The 17,412-nt window shown below is 42.7% G+C and overlaps 1 protein-coding gene across 1 annotated transcript; it reads right to left on the bottom strand.

Annotated features, from left to right (window-relative positions):
- Positions 1-494: 494 nt before the first annotated feature.
- Positions 495-16,824, bottom strand: LOC116572629 (lipase member K-like). Its single transcript, XM_032311732.1, is given in 7 exon segments — positions 495-734; positions 4,478-4,549; positions 6,806-6,877; positions 8,692-8,838; positions 14,076-14,212; positions 15,374-15,483; positions 16,730-16,824. Coding segments are annotated over 7 exon segments (858 nt in total). The 5' UTR covers positions 16,810-16,824.
- Between the last annotated feature and the right edge of the window lie 588 nt (positions 16,825-17,412).

Genomic DNA, 17,412 nt, shown 5'->3' with positions numbered 1-17,412 from the left:
TTCTCCACTGGAGGCTATACTGGGGAATAATGGGCTTCCACGCTCACCCAAGTGCTGGTTCTAATTAATCCCGCAGCTGTACGACTAAGGATCTGTCAGTTTGCTGGTTGTGGGCTGGAGGCCACCTGCAGATGCCAGATGTCACACGTGGCTCATTTGCCATGCAAGCTTCCATATCTCTTCACTTCATCAAGCTGACAAGAGGAAGCTCTTCTCCAGTCTACTTAGATGGAGTCTCATATAATAAAATGCAATCAGGAAATGACGTCCCATCACCTTTGCCTTAAACATGATCTAACCAAGGGCGTGGCACTGTACCCTTTGCCAGTTCTGTTGGTCAGAAGCAAGTCTCAGGGCACTCCCATACTCGGGGGAGAGGATTACCCCAACACTTGGACACTAGAAGGTGAAAATCACTGGAGGGGTCACTTTAGGGGTTTGTGTGCCACGTTGTTAGTTTGAGAATCCACTTACTTAGAGAAAGGAAAATGTATTTACTTTTCCAAACATTCGTCCATCAGTCTAATAGGGTCTTGGTAAATTTCCTTGGGTGCGTCCTGTCCGAGGTAAAAATCCACATGATTGTAGTGTGAGATCAACTTGTAGTAAATAAGCCTGGTAATCTTAGGGAGTAAATTCTCAACATCTTTGAGATCAGCCACACAGTCATGTCCTCCACTCCACACAGCCGTTGGTACCTCCATCTTTGTGACGTCATATAAGGAAGGTGTAAGCTAGTTACAAGTAAAGAGATAGATAGAGAAAAAAGAAGTTTTTACAGAAAACCACCTAATGAAGTAGCATTAACTATTAATTGGTTTTTTAAAAGATTATATTTATTTAACAGAGGGAGAGAGATCACAGTAGGCAGAGCAGCAGGCAGAGAGAGAAGGGGAAACAGGCTCCCTGCTGAGCAGAGAGCCCGATGTGGGGCTCCATCCCAGGACCCTGAGATCATGACCTATGCCAAAGGCAGAGACTTAACCCACCGAGCCATCCAGGCGCCCTAACTATTAATTGTTAAGCAAGTTCTTCAAATGCTCCAAGCATGCGGTTAGAATACACTTAGTGATCTATAAACATTAAAATGTTCAAAGTACTTAAAAACACTTTTGTGCAGTAAGTTCAATTGTGAGCAAATGAACAACAATGATCAAAAAACCCACAACTGGGGCACCTGGGTGGCTCAGTTGGTAAAGCTTCTGCCTTTGGCTCAGGTCATGATCTCAGGGTCCTGGGATTGAGCCCCGTGTCAGTCTCTCTGCTCAGCAGGGAGCCTGCTTCCTCCTCTCTCTCTCTCTGCCTGCCTCTCTGCCTACTTATGATATGTCTGTCAAATAAATTAAAAAAAAAACCCACAACCATTTTATTCCTGATTTGCACTTGGAGGAAAACAGGAAAGAATTCTAGGGGAAGGGGACCCTTATTTCTATGGGGGCCATCTTTCTAGTAACACTTGCATGGGGACTATGTCCTTTTCCAACAAAATAGATGTGTTTATGTACTGGATACATGTAAATACTTCTTCTCATACACAGAAATCTGGACAAGGAGTTACTGACACTTGAGCAGGCTCTTGGGGGAGCACTGAGACCAACAAAAGAAAACATCTGAAATACAAAGTTAAGAAGGAGACAGCCTGTTCCAGGGAAGAGTGGGTGTGGTATTAATCTCTTTCCCCTTTTCTCTGGACAGACAGTGTTTCTCACGTGGATCTGGCAAATTCCATCATCCAGTTTATCAGTGGTCCAAGATGACCAGGCCTGTCCTATCCATCCTTCATCCTTCTGGCCTCTGTGACTGGATGAGAGACAGGTACTTGGCTAAAAACCAAGCCAGAACTCTCTCTGGACCTTTCGGCTAGAGTAACTGAGAAAAATACTGGCTTTTTCTTTGGGTTTGTGGTTGGAAGAATGCTATGAGCTAAGTACTACCAGGCACCATTTCACTACTATTTTTAAAAATAGCTTAAGAAGGGAAAGGGCATACACAAGCAGAAGTGAGAGAGAGAGAGAGAGAGGGACTGAGGGAGCAGGAGAGCCTGGAGGACAGTGTTTAAGTTTCTACCTATTGTGAATTTCCCACCACACTTCTTAACTCAGTAAAGCATACTGCTTTTGTATTTTTTAAACTTAAAATAGAGTTGTCTTGGGGCACCTGGGTGGCTCAGTGGGCTAAAGCCTCTGTCTTCGGCTCATGATCCCAGGGTCCTGGGATTGAGCCCCGCATTGGGCTCTCTGCTCAGCGGAAGCCTTCTTCATCCTCTCTCTCTGCCTGTCTCTCTGCCTAGTTGTGATCTCTGTCTGTCAAATAATTAAATAAAATCTTTTAAAAAAATAGAGTTGTCTTCTGTTTAAGCCTCCAACTCTTGGTTTTGGCTCAGGTGGTCAACTTGAGATCTTGAGATCAAGGCCCTGCATGAGGCTCCATGCTGGGAGCAGAGCCTGCTTGAGATTCTCTCCCTCTGTCTCCACCCCTCCCACTCATGCTCTCTCTCTTTCTCTAAAAATAAATAAATACATCTTTAAAAAAGAAAATTCACCATCATTAATTTTGGCAGCAACATTAGGAAGAAAAGGTCATACAGACAAAGGTACAGATCCTTAGGAACTTGTAACCTTGTCCGGGAGAGGTTTCCTAGATGAGAAATGCACATGGGGGGCTGTCCCTAATATGGCGAATGTGCACCCAGAATTCCCTGAGCAGGGCGGTATTCAGGCAGAGAGCATGGCTTTAGTCATTACAGAAGTCACTGGCAGTCCATGTGTTGGTGTCTGGGTCTTCGCATCACTAAATATCTTACTGTTTCCACGTACGCCTTACTGTGGCCTTGGGCTTAGAAGCAAGTGGTCAGTGAGAAGGTGTAGCTGCAACAGGGACTGAGAAAGGTCGGCAAGCAAGTGAGTGCAGGTCGGCTGCCAGCAGAAGGGATCAGGGGAGCAGAAGGGCTCAGGGGAACTGACGCAGTGCTAAAAGGCAAAGAACAGCAGAGGCAAGAAGAGACGCGCTTCCCCTGACTCTGTGCGTTTCTCAGTGGGATCATACAGTGCACAACGACCCGGATGCAAGGATGGCGAGAGCACAGCCCAGAGGCAGCAGCATGTGCTAGCAAGTATATGGCAACAAACGGGTCTCCGCAATGATTTAGGACCCTATGAAGGACGAAAGGGACCCCAGAAGATGGCAAAGCAAACCTGAACGTGAAAATCAGGATGCAAATAAGACATGCTGGCTTTGGGCCAAGAAATTCTTTTTTACTCTCGTGGTAATAAAGGATTGGTGATTACATTGATAATCACGCCTGCCTAATTTAGGGCTATTACTTATACTTGTGGGGAAAGCTATTGCTTTGTACACTTGATTTCATCTACCCTCAGTTTGGGATTTTCCATTATTCATTCCCTCCAAGGTCCCAAGCAAAAGATTGTAAATGAACTTGAACTACCCCCTCTCCCCACCCAGTATTCTGAGGATCTGTGAGCACACTGGTAGAGTTAAGCCTTGTGACTCAGTTCTCAACCAAATTGATATCTGAGGCCATAGATACATTTATCAGCCAAGACACTTTCCTTTGAGCAACTCTCTACTCCTGCAAGGACGAGGAGTCAATCAGTTACAAGAGTAAACGGCACTTGGGACATAGTAGATGAGTCTGTGGGTGGCCAGCAGTTTAGGAGAAAACTATAGAAGTTCGGGAGGAAAACTGGATTTTTCACACCAGCCAAAATTATGCAATTTCAACACTGCAGTTTGAGTAGCACCGAAAATTTGCTTTTTAAAAAAAATTCCAATTTTTTTTCGTATTCCTGATTTGAGGAACTCATGTGTTTTTGATGACTACTTGTTTAATTTGAGCTCAGTCTATTAGCATGAGGCCAAAATCATATACAGATTTCCTTATAAATGCTGGAAAAATAACAACAAGTAGAACATAGCCTAGTGCCATTTAATATAGAACTTTGGCCCCAAACGTTTTCAGAGATTGTGTTAGGAAATATCTTGACTCACTGTATCTCTGACAGATAACAGCACTTCTTCCTTAGAGTGATAGTTCTGTCTGGTATATCTTTAGTGATCCATATACTGTTGTTGTTGTTGTAGTTTTATGAGTCATACATGGCATCCCAAAGAACTGTCCCACAGCACTGAGAGTTTCTATTTTTTGAGAAGGAAGAAGTGCAGTGGAAGAAGAATGGATACAAAATCCAGGAACCCTGGGTCATAGTCAGGTCCATTACTAGCTAAATAATTTTGGCAATTTACGTAACCTCTCTGAGCCTCTGCATAATGAGGACAATCATATTTACCTTGCACAGTCCTCATGAGGATCACAGTCATGATGTGAAACCTGGCAGGAAACCGAGAAGTAGCATCTGACTGATATACAACATCTGGGGTAGTGTTGGTGTTTAACGAGTGAATACTACTTTATTAGTTTGCAAGCAGATGCCCCTGATGATTATTGCCATCTCTGTACCTGGTGGAAGTGCCTCAGGTTCTGATCAGCATTTCTCCAATCAAAAGCTTGGAACAGACCAGAATTAGCAGCCTATAATAAAATAAAAATAAAAATGCATTACCGTGATATAAGAAGACAGCACACATTGAAAGACAATAAACAGAAAATATACAAAGAGGATGACATCACACCCCACTGTTTTGGCACACGAGCTAAAACCCAGTAAAGAGGAATAAACCCGATCATATGATAAATGTTGATATACTAATTCACAGAACTGACTGTTTTTCAATCCCTTCCCCCATACTTCTCGAATGAAAACCCTCAGGCAGCAATGTCCTTAAATGTTCTAATGCCTATGAAATGTTTACAAGGATGCTGGGTGGGATGATTCTTGAATATCTTAGCTTCATGATTTTTAATATATTTTTTAAAAAGGCACCAGCTAGACATCTCCTATATTGAAAAGTGACTGTTTTCATGTACAAACAGCTCTGTACATTATCCTAGGCAGGCGGTCTAGGATATTAGGACCATATCCCTTATTCTTAAACATTTTTGTCGCCAAGGCAAGGAATGTTCGTTCACTCAGAGTCTCCTCAGCGCTTTCTGTTTGAGGTACAGTGTTGCTGTCCCCCATCTGCAGAGCCAGGCAGCCTGTGTCTCCCATGTCATCTGTTCCTGTGGCCACAGCCTCCAGGTCTGAGACACCACACGTGCCCATATTTGCATTTTAATGTTTAGACTTTGGCTATTAGAATAGAAATATTCATAAGCCTCTACACCTAAGGGTTCTTTCTTCTGTGGTTTGCCAGAAAGCAGGTAACATTCACATTTGTCTCAAGGGCTTCATGAAATGATTCTCAGGCTAACCCAAGGTTTTTTTTTCCCCTTAACTTGACTCTCTGATTTTTTTTCCCACTCTAGTTGATTTAATCCTGATTTTTTGTTTAAAATTAGTCCCATCATGATGTCTAAGGACAGATGCAGTAGTCTGCTGCTGTTCGAATTTTGCAGGGTTTTGGCAATGGGAGGCACTATTGTGGGCTACTTAGGTCATCTTCCCCAGTGCTCATCTGTGTAATGGAAATGACAACATCCTCCTCATGGGCTGTGGAGATTTTTTTTTCTTTTTGGTTGTGAAGATTAAATAGGGTAACACAACAAGATAAAATAAATAGGATAATGCATAAAGAGTGGGTGACACCTAATTACCACCATCAGCATCAGCCTCATCACCCCTGCCTTGGCTGTTTGAGTAACTTAGAGCCACGTGATTTATCTCGTCCCCTCCCCACATTGTCCTGACTTATGCCTGTCCTGAAGAGGATTTTCTGTCACAGGAGAAGAGACCTTCTGAAGAGCAGTCAGCTGGGAGATGCATAAGGGACTGGCTAGGACATCTGTAGAATAGGGGTCCCAACACCTCCATGGAAAGACTGTTAGTAAGAATTCAGGGAGACTGAATGAAATCACACGTATGAGTAGCAGGAACACATAGTAAGTGCTCAGTAAATGTGAAATTGAGGTCATGTCACCTGGAAGGCCATGCCCATCACAGGCTCCAACCATCTCCTCACCAGGAAGAGGCCCTGTGGCCTTTTTCCTGCAGGAACTTGAAGGCTTAGCTCCTGGGGGGTCGAACTCTTCAGAGGAGTTCAGAAATCCTCAACTAGTATTTCAGGCTATCTAGAGCAGTGCTCCTCAACCTCAAACCACTGAACAAATTTATTTGGGTGGAGGTTAAAGATTCCTAGGCATCTCAGATATATTAAAACTCTGGGAAGACCTTTCTCTACTCCCCCTTTTCCCCCCTCATACACACACATGTTCATACATACGTGGTCAGAAAGCTCTACCAATTGAATTTGACTTGTCTCTGCACTTGCTGAATATTGAATAATAGGATAAGTAGAACACTTAAAAAAAATTGAAACTGAGGGTAAAACCAGAAACCATTAATCTAGTTTAGTCCCTCTCTAACATTTAATTTGCTCAGAATGAAGCATGATTTCCATGCTCTGAAATGGCCCACATGCCAATAGGAAGCTGAGCAGATCTTTCTGAAACAGCCCGTATCATGCTGAATAAAGTTCTGTTAGAACTGACAATTTTCCAAAAGAGGAAATACAATCCTTCCCAGAAAAGGCAGTTTGGAGGGATACAACAATCACAGTTCAGTCAGAATCTGTGAGAACTAGGCCTGTACAGCAGACACTATTGAGGACATGAACAGAAGAGAGAACAGGAAGTAACTACACAACCCCACAGTGGGCTCTGTGAGACCACTTCTCAGGGGTCTCTGAGACCTACGTGGACCTCATCTCAGGAATAGAAAGCTTTTACCTGGGCCCAGGGCAGCATATTCTGAACAGACATGCCCGCGGAGCTCTGTGCCAAGTAAACATCCAAGCGACTCTGCAAAGGAGAGAATTTTTCCTCATCTAGAGGCTACTCATGTGACCACACCACAGATAAACATGAATATTCTCTCTGTCAGGAATAAACATGTACCATACCCTCTTGAAGAACTTTCTCTTCCCTTGGCTCTAGTCTAACCTGTGCAGCCTTCCGAAAGTCCAGAGGCCATCCTGCAGCGTCGAAGTCACTAACACATGTTCTCTCCAGCCTCACCTCAGACAGGTCCGACAGTCCAGGGGGTCAAGGGGTAAAAGCCACAGTGACCTCCTCACCCTGAGTTGAGTCCCAAAAGACATTCTCAGAGAGCTGTTTATCATGAGGCATTGACAAACGATCTGAATGTTTGCTTTCTGATTTTAACAACGTGGTCAATATTCTATAGGGCTCTCTGAAAGTTTGTGGGACATAACCCACCATATGTGGGACATAACCCAACCAGTGTTGTAGCTTCCATTAACATTTAGATTTTTTTCTGGATTAAAAAATTTTTTTTCGTATTCTCCATTGCATATTTTTTTGCATATACGAAAGAGTTACATATTTCCACCAAAGTAAGCCTACTAGAAGCATCATGGAGCTTTTAAAAAAACATAACCCCTCATGAACTACCCAAACCTATTGAATCAATATTAAAACTTCTAGGGGTGAGTTCTGGACTTGTGAAGTTTTTCGAAGTTCCACAAACTCTTACTTATGAGTCCCTGCTTATCCACTAAAACATTCTTGTAGAGACTGTAATATTCCATAGGATGGCCCCCAACAGTGAAAAAAAATGGGCCAATCTGACTGTAAAAGTGTACAACGAAGGCCCTCCATGGGAGTTATTCTGTGAAGTCTTTCTTTAGCAAGCTCTTAGGCCATGCCTTGAAGGTATTTTTGAAATGATCTCAATTGGGTGTGCATAAAGGTCCTCTTACTCAGCTCTGCCTATGATATGCCTCCATCGAAGTGATAAACAAGCACAGTTCCCTTCAGTAAACTGAGAATAATGTGGGGGGGAATGTGGAAAGCCAGTGACTAAGGCACACTTTCCATAAACCGCCTTTTATGAGTCTTGCTTGAAAGCACGAGAGGTGTTATCAGTGCCTTCCACTAACAGAGGGAGACTAGGCTCTGGGCAGAAGTCTGGGAGATAGTCAAAGACCATTTTCAGCTTTGTCCTGCCTCTGGTTTCAAAGATACTTCCTCTCTGGCTGGGGAGTAAACAATACACAGTGCAAAGTAGCTGACTCTTTGGCTCAGCTAGTGGGGACCAAGGAAGAAAAGGATTTCATCTGGAGAGAACTCACCAGTAACCCAGTTTATCCCTCTCAGTGTCCCTTGAACAGTGAATCTTTGCTTAACATTGGAAAGCCACCCCTTAACCTCTTTGGATTAAAGAAGTAAGTGGTTCACAAAATGACTATTTCCAAGTCACCTATGAAAGAGGAAGACTGGATCAAAAGCAGATGCCTGAGCTTACTCCCTGAGATTCTACTTTGGTAGGTGTGGGGTAGTGTTTAGGCATAGCAAGATAAATTTCAAAATCATAGCCTTCATGTAAGTGGAGGACTTTCCAAGGGCAGCATGTTGGCCAGTAGCAAGAGTTGGTGAGAATGTTCAGTGGCCAAGCCTTGTCCTCAGATTCTCTTACTAAAGCAGGTGGACTCCCCAGCTTTGGTTGGAAAACACCACCATGTCTCTTCAATTCAGAAGACAAGAAAGAAAGAAAGAAAGGTCTTGAAATGTAGTCTCCACATGACTCAATACAATTTCTCCTCACCTCTGTGCAACAAAAAATTGTTTTCTTGGTTCTGAATACTTACACATACCATGTTTAAGTTTTTCGGGTCAAATCCACTCAAAGTAAACAGGAAGTTGCTGCAAATATGACGAAATAGCTTCTGGTTGCACACCTTGGTGGCAATGAATTGGTCAAAAAACATATGAGGGTAGAACATCTTGTCACCAAATAGTGCCTGCAGGATGAGTATAAGACACCATCAGATTTCATGGATGTGGATGTCAAGAGTGGAAAGGAACAGACAAGGGCTGGGCAGCGGTTGTATCTGCACTATACTAGTCCTCATTGAAAGGGAGATCTCTGTTAAATTTTGTCTTTGGTTCTCCCAACCCACCATGGTGGTCTTCCCAACTTTCCACTTGATGCCTTTTCCCAAGATCCTCTAGTTGGGGTGTTTTGAGAATGCCCCTTGTGAAACCAGTCCCTGTAGGGAACTGGTAAGTCTTTGGAGTTGGGGATACCTTGGTTCAATTTTGTTTCTTATACCTTAAGGAAGTATTGAATTTCAATTATCCAGAAGTTTCTCAACACTGACATGAAAAATTAACATGCAGTATGCTGTGAAGATAATAGGTCATGTTTAAAAGGAGGCTTCTGGGGGCACCTGGGTGGCTCAGTGGGTTAAGCCTCTGCCTTCAGCTCAGGTCATGATCTCAGGGTCCTGGGATCAAGCCCCACATCAGGCTCTCTACTCAGCAGGAACCCCGCTCCCCCCACTGCCTGCCTCTCTGCCTACTTGTGATCTCTCTCTCTGTCAAATAAATAAATACAATCTTTAAAAAAAAAAGGAGCCTTCTGCAGTTTCTATAATCTAGTAAACACTCCTTAAACAATAACTGCTATTATAATTAGTGAATGATTGTTCCAGAATCTTTCAGCGAACTCTTCTAGAGGCAAAAGCTTAACCCCCCCCCCCAAATCAAACTCTACTAATGGAATTTCAGGCAATGTTGCCCGTGAGTTGAATTTACCTTCTGAACTTTAGGAATCCCTTCAAATTAGAACAGAAATTCATATCTAATTCCTGTGCATAGAAGATGAATCTTGCCTTTGTTTCACAATAACTTGTTTTATAATCTTAAATTAGATACAAAGATGAAAATATTCTAAAAAAAAAAAAGACTTTATGTGTTTATTTGAGAGAGAAAGAGAGCAGCAGGAGGGGCAGAGGAAGAGGGAGGGAAACAAGCAGATTCCCTGTTGAGTGCAGAGCCTGATAGCTCGATCCTAGGACCCTGAGATCATTACTTGAGCTGAAGCCAGACAACTGCTCCTTCACCCTGACCGAAAGAGGAAGGATAGCAATGCAGGCCAGCCAACCATGCAGCGCCTATTCCTAAGGTGTAGCCAACGTGACCTGTAGACTATAATTCCAAGTTGGTTATGGAGGGGGTATACTTGTCACGTAGCAGCATCTAGTTCTAGTTGCTGTGAATTTAAGGAGTTCCTTCTAGGTACAGGGCCCCATGCCAGATCACATGGTTTGTCAAGCAGAACATGGGCCAGATGCAGCTCTCAGTGGCCTGCTGAACTGGGCACCATGTGCATGGCTGTGTAAGGATCCAGAACTGACTTTTTCAGGTTGGCATTGGAAAGGAGGGGAAATGACTATGTAGAAGAAAGAACATCGACCATAGATGGCCTGGTCAGATCTGGGTTCAGGTTCTGGTTCCACCACCCATTCACTGGGTCATTTGGGACAGGGTGCTTACCCTTTTTGAGCCACAGGTTCTTCTTTTAGAAATGAAGATAGGTGCTTTGTTGGCTCAGTCGGTTAAGTGTCCGACTCTTGATTTTGGCTCAGGTCATGATCTCAGGGTTGTGAGATCGAGGCCCACCTTGGGCTCTGTGCTAAGTGTGGCGCCTGTTTTGGACTCTTTCTCTCCCTCTGCCTCTAAAGAGAGGAAGAAAAAAAGAAATATAAAAAGGATGGAAGAAAGGAAGACAATACTAACAATCCTTACTACTATAGATAACATGCAAAGAGGAAAGGGTCAAAGCAAGCTGTAGGTCAGAAAAAAGATAAAGGGGCAAGAACACAGAAATGCTCAGGGATTAAACATGGGTGGAAGAGGTAGAGAGGATAAGAAGTTGGTAATTAGGATATCTGAAGCACCAAGTGCTGAGGTTTTGAATCTAAAATACAATAATAATACTAGACAATTCTTACTGAGCATCTGCTATAAGCCAGATACGATGCTTAAACATATATTGTCTCAATCAATCTCCAAAAAATTTGACAAGTATTACCCTTTTTTTTTTAACTCCTTCATTCATTTTCAACTTTACTGAGGAATAATTGATATCAGAAGACAGTAAGTGTGTTATAAATGGAAGTTTGTATGCTTTGACCTACATTTCCCCATTTCCCCCTCCTCCGGCCCCTACTAACCACCATTCTATTCCCCTTTTCTATGAAATTGTTTTTTTAATATTAGATTCTACATATAAGTGATTCAGTACAGTATTTGTCATTCTCTTTCTGGCTCATTTTCACTTAGCATTGTGCCCACGAGTTTCATCTGGTTTCCTTATTCTCTTTTGAATTTTTGGTGTTCTTTTAAATTTTCCCATTTTAATTTGTCTTTACTATTTTCCAAAAGAGCTATAGTAATTTATATTTTCACCAGTAGCGTACAAGGGTTCGCTTTTCTCAACATTCTTGCCAAAATTTATTTCTTGTCTTTTTGGTAAAACCCATCTAACGATTATGAGGCAATGCTCCCTTGTGGTTTTTGTTTCCGTCTCCCTGATGATGAGTGAGGTTGTGCATCTTTCCATGTGTCTTTTGGTCATTTGCATATCTTCTTTGGAAAAATGTGCATTCTTGTCCTTTGCCCTATTTAATAGGATTACCTGCTTTTTTGGCTATTGAATTGTATGAGCGTTTTATATATTTTGGTAATTAACCCCTGATCAGATACATGGTTTGCAAAGATTTTCTCCCATTCTGTAGGCTGCATTTTCAATATATTAATCACTACTTTGCTGTTGAAGCTTTTTAGTTAGTCCCATTTGCTGATATTACCAGTTCTTGTGGTGTTTTATCCAGAAAAATCATCATCAAGACCAATGTCAAGGAGGCTTTTCCCTATGCTTTTTTTTTAATAAAGATTTTATTTATTTATTTGACAGAGAGAGAGAGATCTTAGGTAGGCAAAGAGGCAGGCAGAGAGAGAGAGGGAGAAGCAGGATCCCTGCTGAGCAGAGAGCCTGATGTGGGGCTCGATCCCAGGACCCTGGGATCATGACCTGAGCCGAAGGCAGAGGCTTAACCCACTGATCCACCCAGGTGTCCCTCTCTATGCTTTTTTTCTAGGAGTTTTGTGGTTTCAGATATTTAGTGTAAGTCTTCAATCTACTTTGAGTTAATTTTTGTGAGTGGTGTAACATAGGGGTTCGGTTTCATTCTTTTTTAAGAATTTTATTTGACAAAAGAGAGAGAGCACAAGCAGAGGGAGTGGCAGGCAGAGGAAGCAGACAGAGCTGGACACGGGACTCAATGCCAGGATCCTGGGATCATGACCTGAGCCGAAGGCAGATGCTTAACCGACTAAGCCACCCAGGCGTCCCTCATTCATTTGCATGTGGCTGTCCAGGTACCCCAATGCCATGTATTGAAGGGATTGTTTTTTTCACCATTGTGTGTTCATAGTACCCTTGTCAGAAATCAGTAGACCAGAAGTGTGGGTTTATTTCTGGTTCCCTATTCTATCCCACTGGTCTATGCACCTGTTTTTATGTTAGTACAATACTGTTTTGATGACTATAGTTTTGTAAGAGAGTTTGAAATCGGGAAGTGGGATGCCTCCCCTTTTGCTCTGCTTTCACAAGACTGGTTGGGCTATTTGGGGCCTTTGTATTTCCGTACAAATTTTAGGATCATATTTTCCAGTTCTGTGAAAATTGCTATTGGAATTTTGATAGGGATAGCACTGAATCTGCAGTTCTCTCTGGTTTATATGGGCACATTAGTGATATTAATCCTTCCAGTCCGTGAACACAGGGTATCTTTTTATTTATTTGCATCTTTCTGGGTTTTATAGGTATGAAACTGAATCACCATGGGCTAATTTACTTATTTCTCACAAGCCTGAATCCCTGGCTTCTACAAAAATGCTCTCCCTTCCATCCGCTTTAACTGAAATCACTGAATGCAGCAATCACTTTCAGTCCGCCATGGGAGAAGCCCATATTAATCTGTTAGAGGAAAACACACTAAACCAATTCATTTCAACAGAGTAACTGATCAGATTCGTTATCTGTCAGTGCACAGAGGGAATTTGGAGTTCAGGATATTGCCCAGATTTTGAGGAGTCAACAGACTGAGAGTCTATGAAGCATGGGCAGTTGAATAAGGTTGGGCTTTCAGTGGGACACCTGGGTGATGCAGTTGGGTAACTCTTGAGTCAGCTCAGGTGGTGATTACAGGGTTGGGAGATCTATCCCCACATCAGGCTCCATGTTCAGTGAGGAGTCTGCTTCAGATTCTCTCTCCCTCTCCTTCTGCCCCTCCTGCTCATGCTCTCTCTCTCAAATAAATAAATAAATAAATAAATAAATAAATAAATAAATAATTTTTAAAAGGTTGGACTTTTCAGGTGGGAAGAAAGTAGGTTCTAGGCAAATCCTGACAGCAATGAGTAACTGACATTTATTAAATTTTTATAATGTGCACGACCAGGTTCTAAGGGACTCACAAGTCTGAACTAAATCCTCAGAGCAACCTGAGGAGTAGGAACTTAATATATTCCCTCTTTGGGGCACCTGGGTGGCTCAGTGGGTTAAAGCCTCTGTCTTCTGCTCAGGTCATGATATCAGGGTCCTAGGATTGAGCCCCACTTTGGGGTCCCTCTAGGGAGTCTGCTTCCTCCTTTCTCTGCCTGCTTCTCTGCTTACTTGTGATCTCTGTCTGTCAAATAAATAAAATCTTAAAAAATAGATCCTATCTTTATGGGTGAAGAACATGATTCACAAAACTCATAAGGTCTTGACCAAAGTTACCTAGCCATCTAGGATCCAACCACATTCCACCCACTGCCATGCTGTGTTTTCAATCCCTACCCCATATTGCTCCTAAAAACCCAGGGGCCACTAGAGAGAAATTTAACCCACGAGATTAAACAAATCAGTTAATCACCTCAACATTGGCTTTATCTGTGAGTGAGAAAGGACATGGGATAGAAACCCCTGATGTAGATTTAGACAATAGGGTAGGATGGTATTGGTGTGAGCTCCCTGAACCCTGTCAGTAAAATTACGTTATCAACAGATCTATGTAGACATCTTACATCTATGCTAGTCTCAGAAGCTTGTAAAATGCCATTTTGTCTAAGGTTTTCTTCTCTTGAAATCAGTGAAAATAGAACTAGTTTTAGTAACTACAGATTTAAACTTGGAGGAGTCACATACCTTGACTACTTCTCTGGAAAGAGTTTTGAATTTTTTCATAGGACTTTGGGTGTATTTCACCATGATGACTGGAACCAATGCAAAAAATATATTAATCCTTTTATCCAGCTCTGGATTGGTAGAGAATGCTATGAAGGCTGAAGGGGAAGAACACACGAGTCTATAGATTTAAAACAATTCTTCATTCACCATAAATGAGAGAAAAAGGAGGCATGTTAAAAGCAACAACAGCCACTACAAAAACAACTCAAAATAACTACCACTGGTAAGGAAAACTTTCCTAAATTTCTCAAGAAGAAAATTGGGTAATTCAAAATGCAGTGACTTTCCTGTCCCTGGAAAATTTAAGTCTACTCATAGTGCTGCAGAAAGGGTTCAAACATCCACTGGGGGGCATGGCCAGGTAGACCCCAAGGGCCACTCTACCTTAACCATACTCTTTGGTATCAGACAATACTTGGCCCACAATTTTGGCTTCCCATTCACTAGCCGTGGCACGTCTTAGTTTGCTCAAACTGTAAATGTGGAAAACAGAATCCTCACAGGATGATTCTTTTGAATCACATATATATATAAAACGGAAGGTATACTTTGGCATTCTCGCCACTGGGAAGGATTTCCAAATTCAACCATTTGTAAAACATGGAGGATAATGGTCTTAAATGTTTCTAGGTTGCCATGAGGCATAGTACGTAAGATGCACAGCATCCAAAGACCTACTTTACACCAGAAACCTGGTCAGGATTCAGATGCAGAAAAGAGCCTGCTGGAGATGCTATTAGTATTGTTGAGGCGTCTAGCTACATGGGGAGCAGGGCAGGGGGCGAAGTGCCTCATGCCATTGTCAACATGGCCCCATCAACCTCTAGCCTATCCCAGGGCCTCTGGGAACAAAAAGAAACAATAATTATGGCATATGATTTCCACAGTTTGTAGTTCTCTGATTTCTTTTTGGTGTCCTCATTCAATTGAAAGCTCTTTAAGGGAAAGACTGTATCATTTTTATCTTGGCTTTCCCTGTATCTAAACCAGTGTCCAGCAATCGTGTGTGGTATATACACATGTGAATAAGTCCCTCTCCCTCAGGCTTATCTGTCCATTTCCAAGTTCAATCCTGGGGCAGCAGAAATCCCTGGTGTCCTCCTCACTTTATTTACTCTTCAGAAACCAGTCAGAGGAAATGGTTTCCCAGGCCAAGTCCTCAAGTTTGAGGCTGCACAGAGGAAAGAAGTCCTGAATCCTTTCATGAATCTGGAAGGTTCTCTGACACTCTCAGATCCCACCTGCCCTGAACATACTGATGGTCGTGCCTTGTGAGTGGCCCACATAATAGAGTCACTCTTGCCCAGTTTTCTCTATGATAAAATCGATTGTGGCTGGAAGGTCACAGCCAGCCATCTCGTCCATGCTGCCAAAAAGAAAGAACAACAAAACTGGAAAAAGAAACCATCCATTGTCAGGCCTGCAATATTTAGACATGTTGATTGCAGGTATAGAGACATAGCTTTTGTCAGTTTAAGACTAGAGTCAATATAGAACTTTTGGCATCTCGGCAAGTTTTGGGGATGTCCCCTTGATTGTAAGAGTCACATGGTGAAAAGACCAGAATTGGAAAATTCTGCTTTGCAAAGGCCCAGAGAGCATTTTCCTGTAAGCCTTGTCATAGTTCATTAAATTCTATGGCAGATTTACCAAACCCCCTTGAAAATAACAGTGTCTGGGATGCTTATTTTAAAAGCAGACTAAAGCAAGCACATCTGCAGGTGTCAGTCCGGACAGATGGAATCAGAAGTTCCAGGGAAGTGGCACAGTGATCTGTGTATTTATCAATCACATCAGCTGCTTTGCTGATGTAGCTGGGAAAATGCTAAGCTAGGGAATGATCGTGGTACCTGTACTCGTGTTGTCACAGGGTGGCACTGGGGTGAGGAATGAGGAAATACCGAGAAAGGCATCAATGGCTTTAGTGGCCAGTAAGGCATGCTTCTTAGCTCCTGGGCCAAGATGGATGGTCATTCCTGGCTGCTGTGGCTTCTAGAGCAGACCATGCCCTAGGAGCTGTTGCTGGCAACTCTGCTCTTCTGTCATTCTGTGCCCTCAGGCTTTCTTTTTATTTCCCCGGGACCCCGACTCCAGGCCCAGGTCTCAGCTCCGCCAACCAACGGTTTATTCCTCCTCAGCAAACAAACATTGGAGGTACCACTTGTGCAGACTCACCCAGGGTTCACTCTTGGCTTATCATAAATGTCTGGGCCTCAAAATTTGCACCCAGAACCTTGTTTCTTGTCCCATTTCTCCATCAATTTCTACTTGAGCAAGCACCCCATGTAAGCTTCCTTTGGGGTCCACAGTGGCCAAGTGATAGTCCTGGAATTAACCTTCCTAAAAATGATCTCTGCATTTTGATTTTTCTTTTTGCATATATATTTTGCACACACACAAACACACACACACCCACCAGCAAGCGGGGTTTTTAAAACAAACAACAATGCATTGAATAAGGGCATTTCTCCAGAGCCTGTGTAGAGGAAGAAACATTTGTTTCCTTCTTATGGATTCCACTGAGTTGTGTGTGCACAGAAAGGGGAAAACCCAAGGGTGTTCCTGTCCATGAACAAGGTATACCCTTTATTTATTAGAATGCAGCTCCTTACCTGAAGGCCCAGTATTCTTGAGATTTGGTTGAGAATTTCAAGTGTTTCTTGGACCAGGTGTTGCCCCGGCTATTCCCCATCCACACATCATAACCATGATCTGCCAGAAGGAATGCCAGGCTGTTGTTCAGGAGATTGCATATCCAGTTAGTGGCAGACGTGATTAAGCCATGTTGCAAATACAAGACGGGTCTCAGAGCTGAAACACACACGGGCAACAAGATTCTAATGTCTCCATGCCCTCAGGGTCTGTAGGGGAATCCTCTTTCCTGACTTCCTCTAGCAGAACAGAGGGCAAGAGATGGCATTTGGCACCTGGCAAACCTGGCTTTGAGTCCTCTGTGAACAACTAACTTGGGCAAGTAATTTGTCATCTTCTGTCTTATTTTTCTCTTTGTAAAATTTGGATTATATATACTGTTTTATGTTGTTCTGTGGGCACTGGAGTCAGGTTGTTCTTGCTCAAAGTCGATTCTACTACATATTAGCCCCTTGTGTCTCAGTTAATTTATCTGTATAATGGACAGTGATAACAATGCTATCTCCTAGTGTAGTCGAAAGAATTAAATTAGAATTAAAATACTTAGGGGCGCCTGGATGGCTCAGTCAGTTAAGTGTCTGCCTTTCGCTCAGGTCATGATCTCAAGGTCCTGGGATGGAGCCCTGTTTTGGGCTCAGCACTT

This window comes from Mustela erminea, chromosome 14 (assembly GCF_009829155.1).
Source record: "Mustela erminea isolate mMusErm1 chromosome 14, mMusErm1.Pri, whole genome shotgun sequence".
Lineage (NCBI taxonomy): Eukaryota > Metazoa > Chordata > Mammalia > Carnivora > Mustelidae > Mustela > Mustela erminea.
The sequence above is the reverse complement of the archived record's forward strand: the minus strand, read 5'-3'. Positions and strand labels throughout refer to the sequence as shown.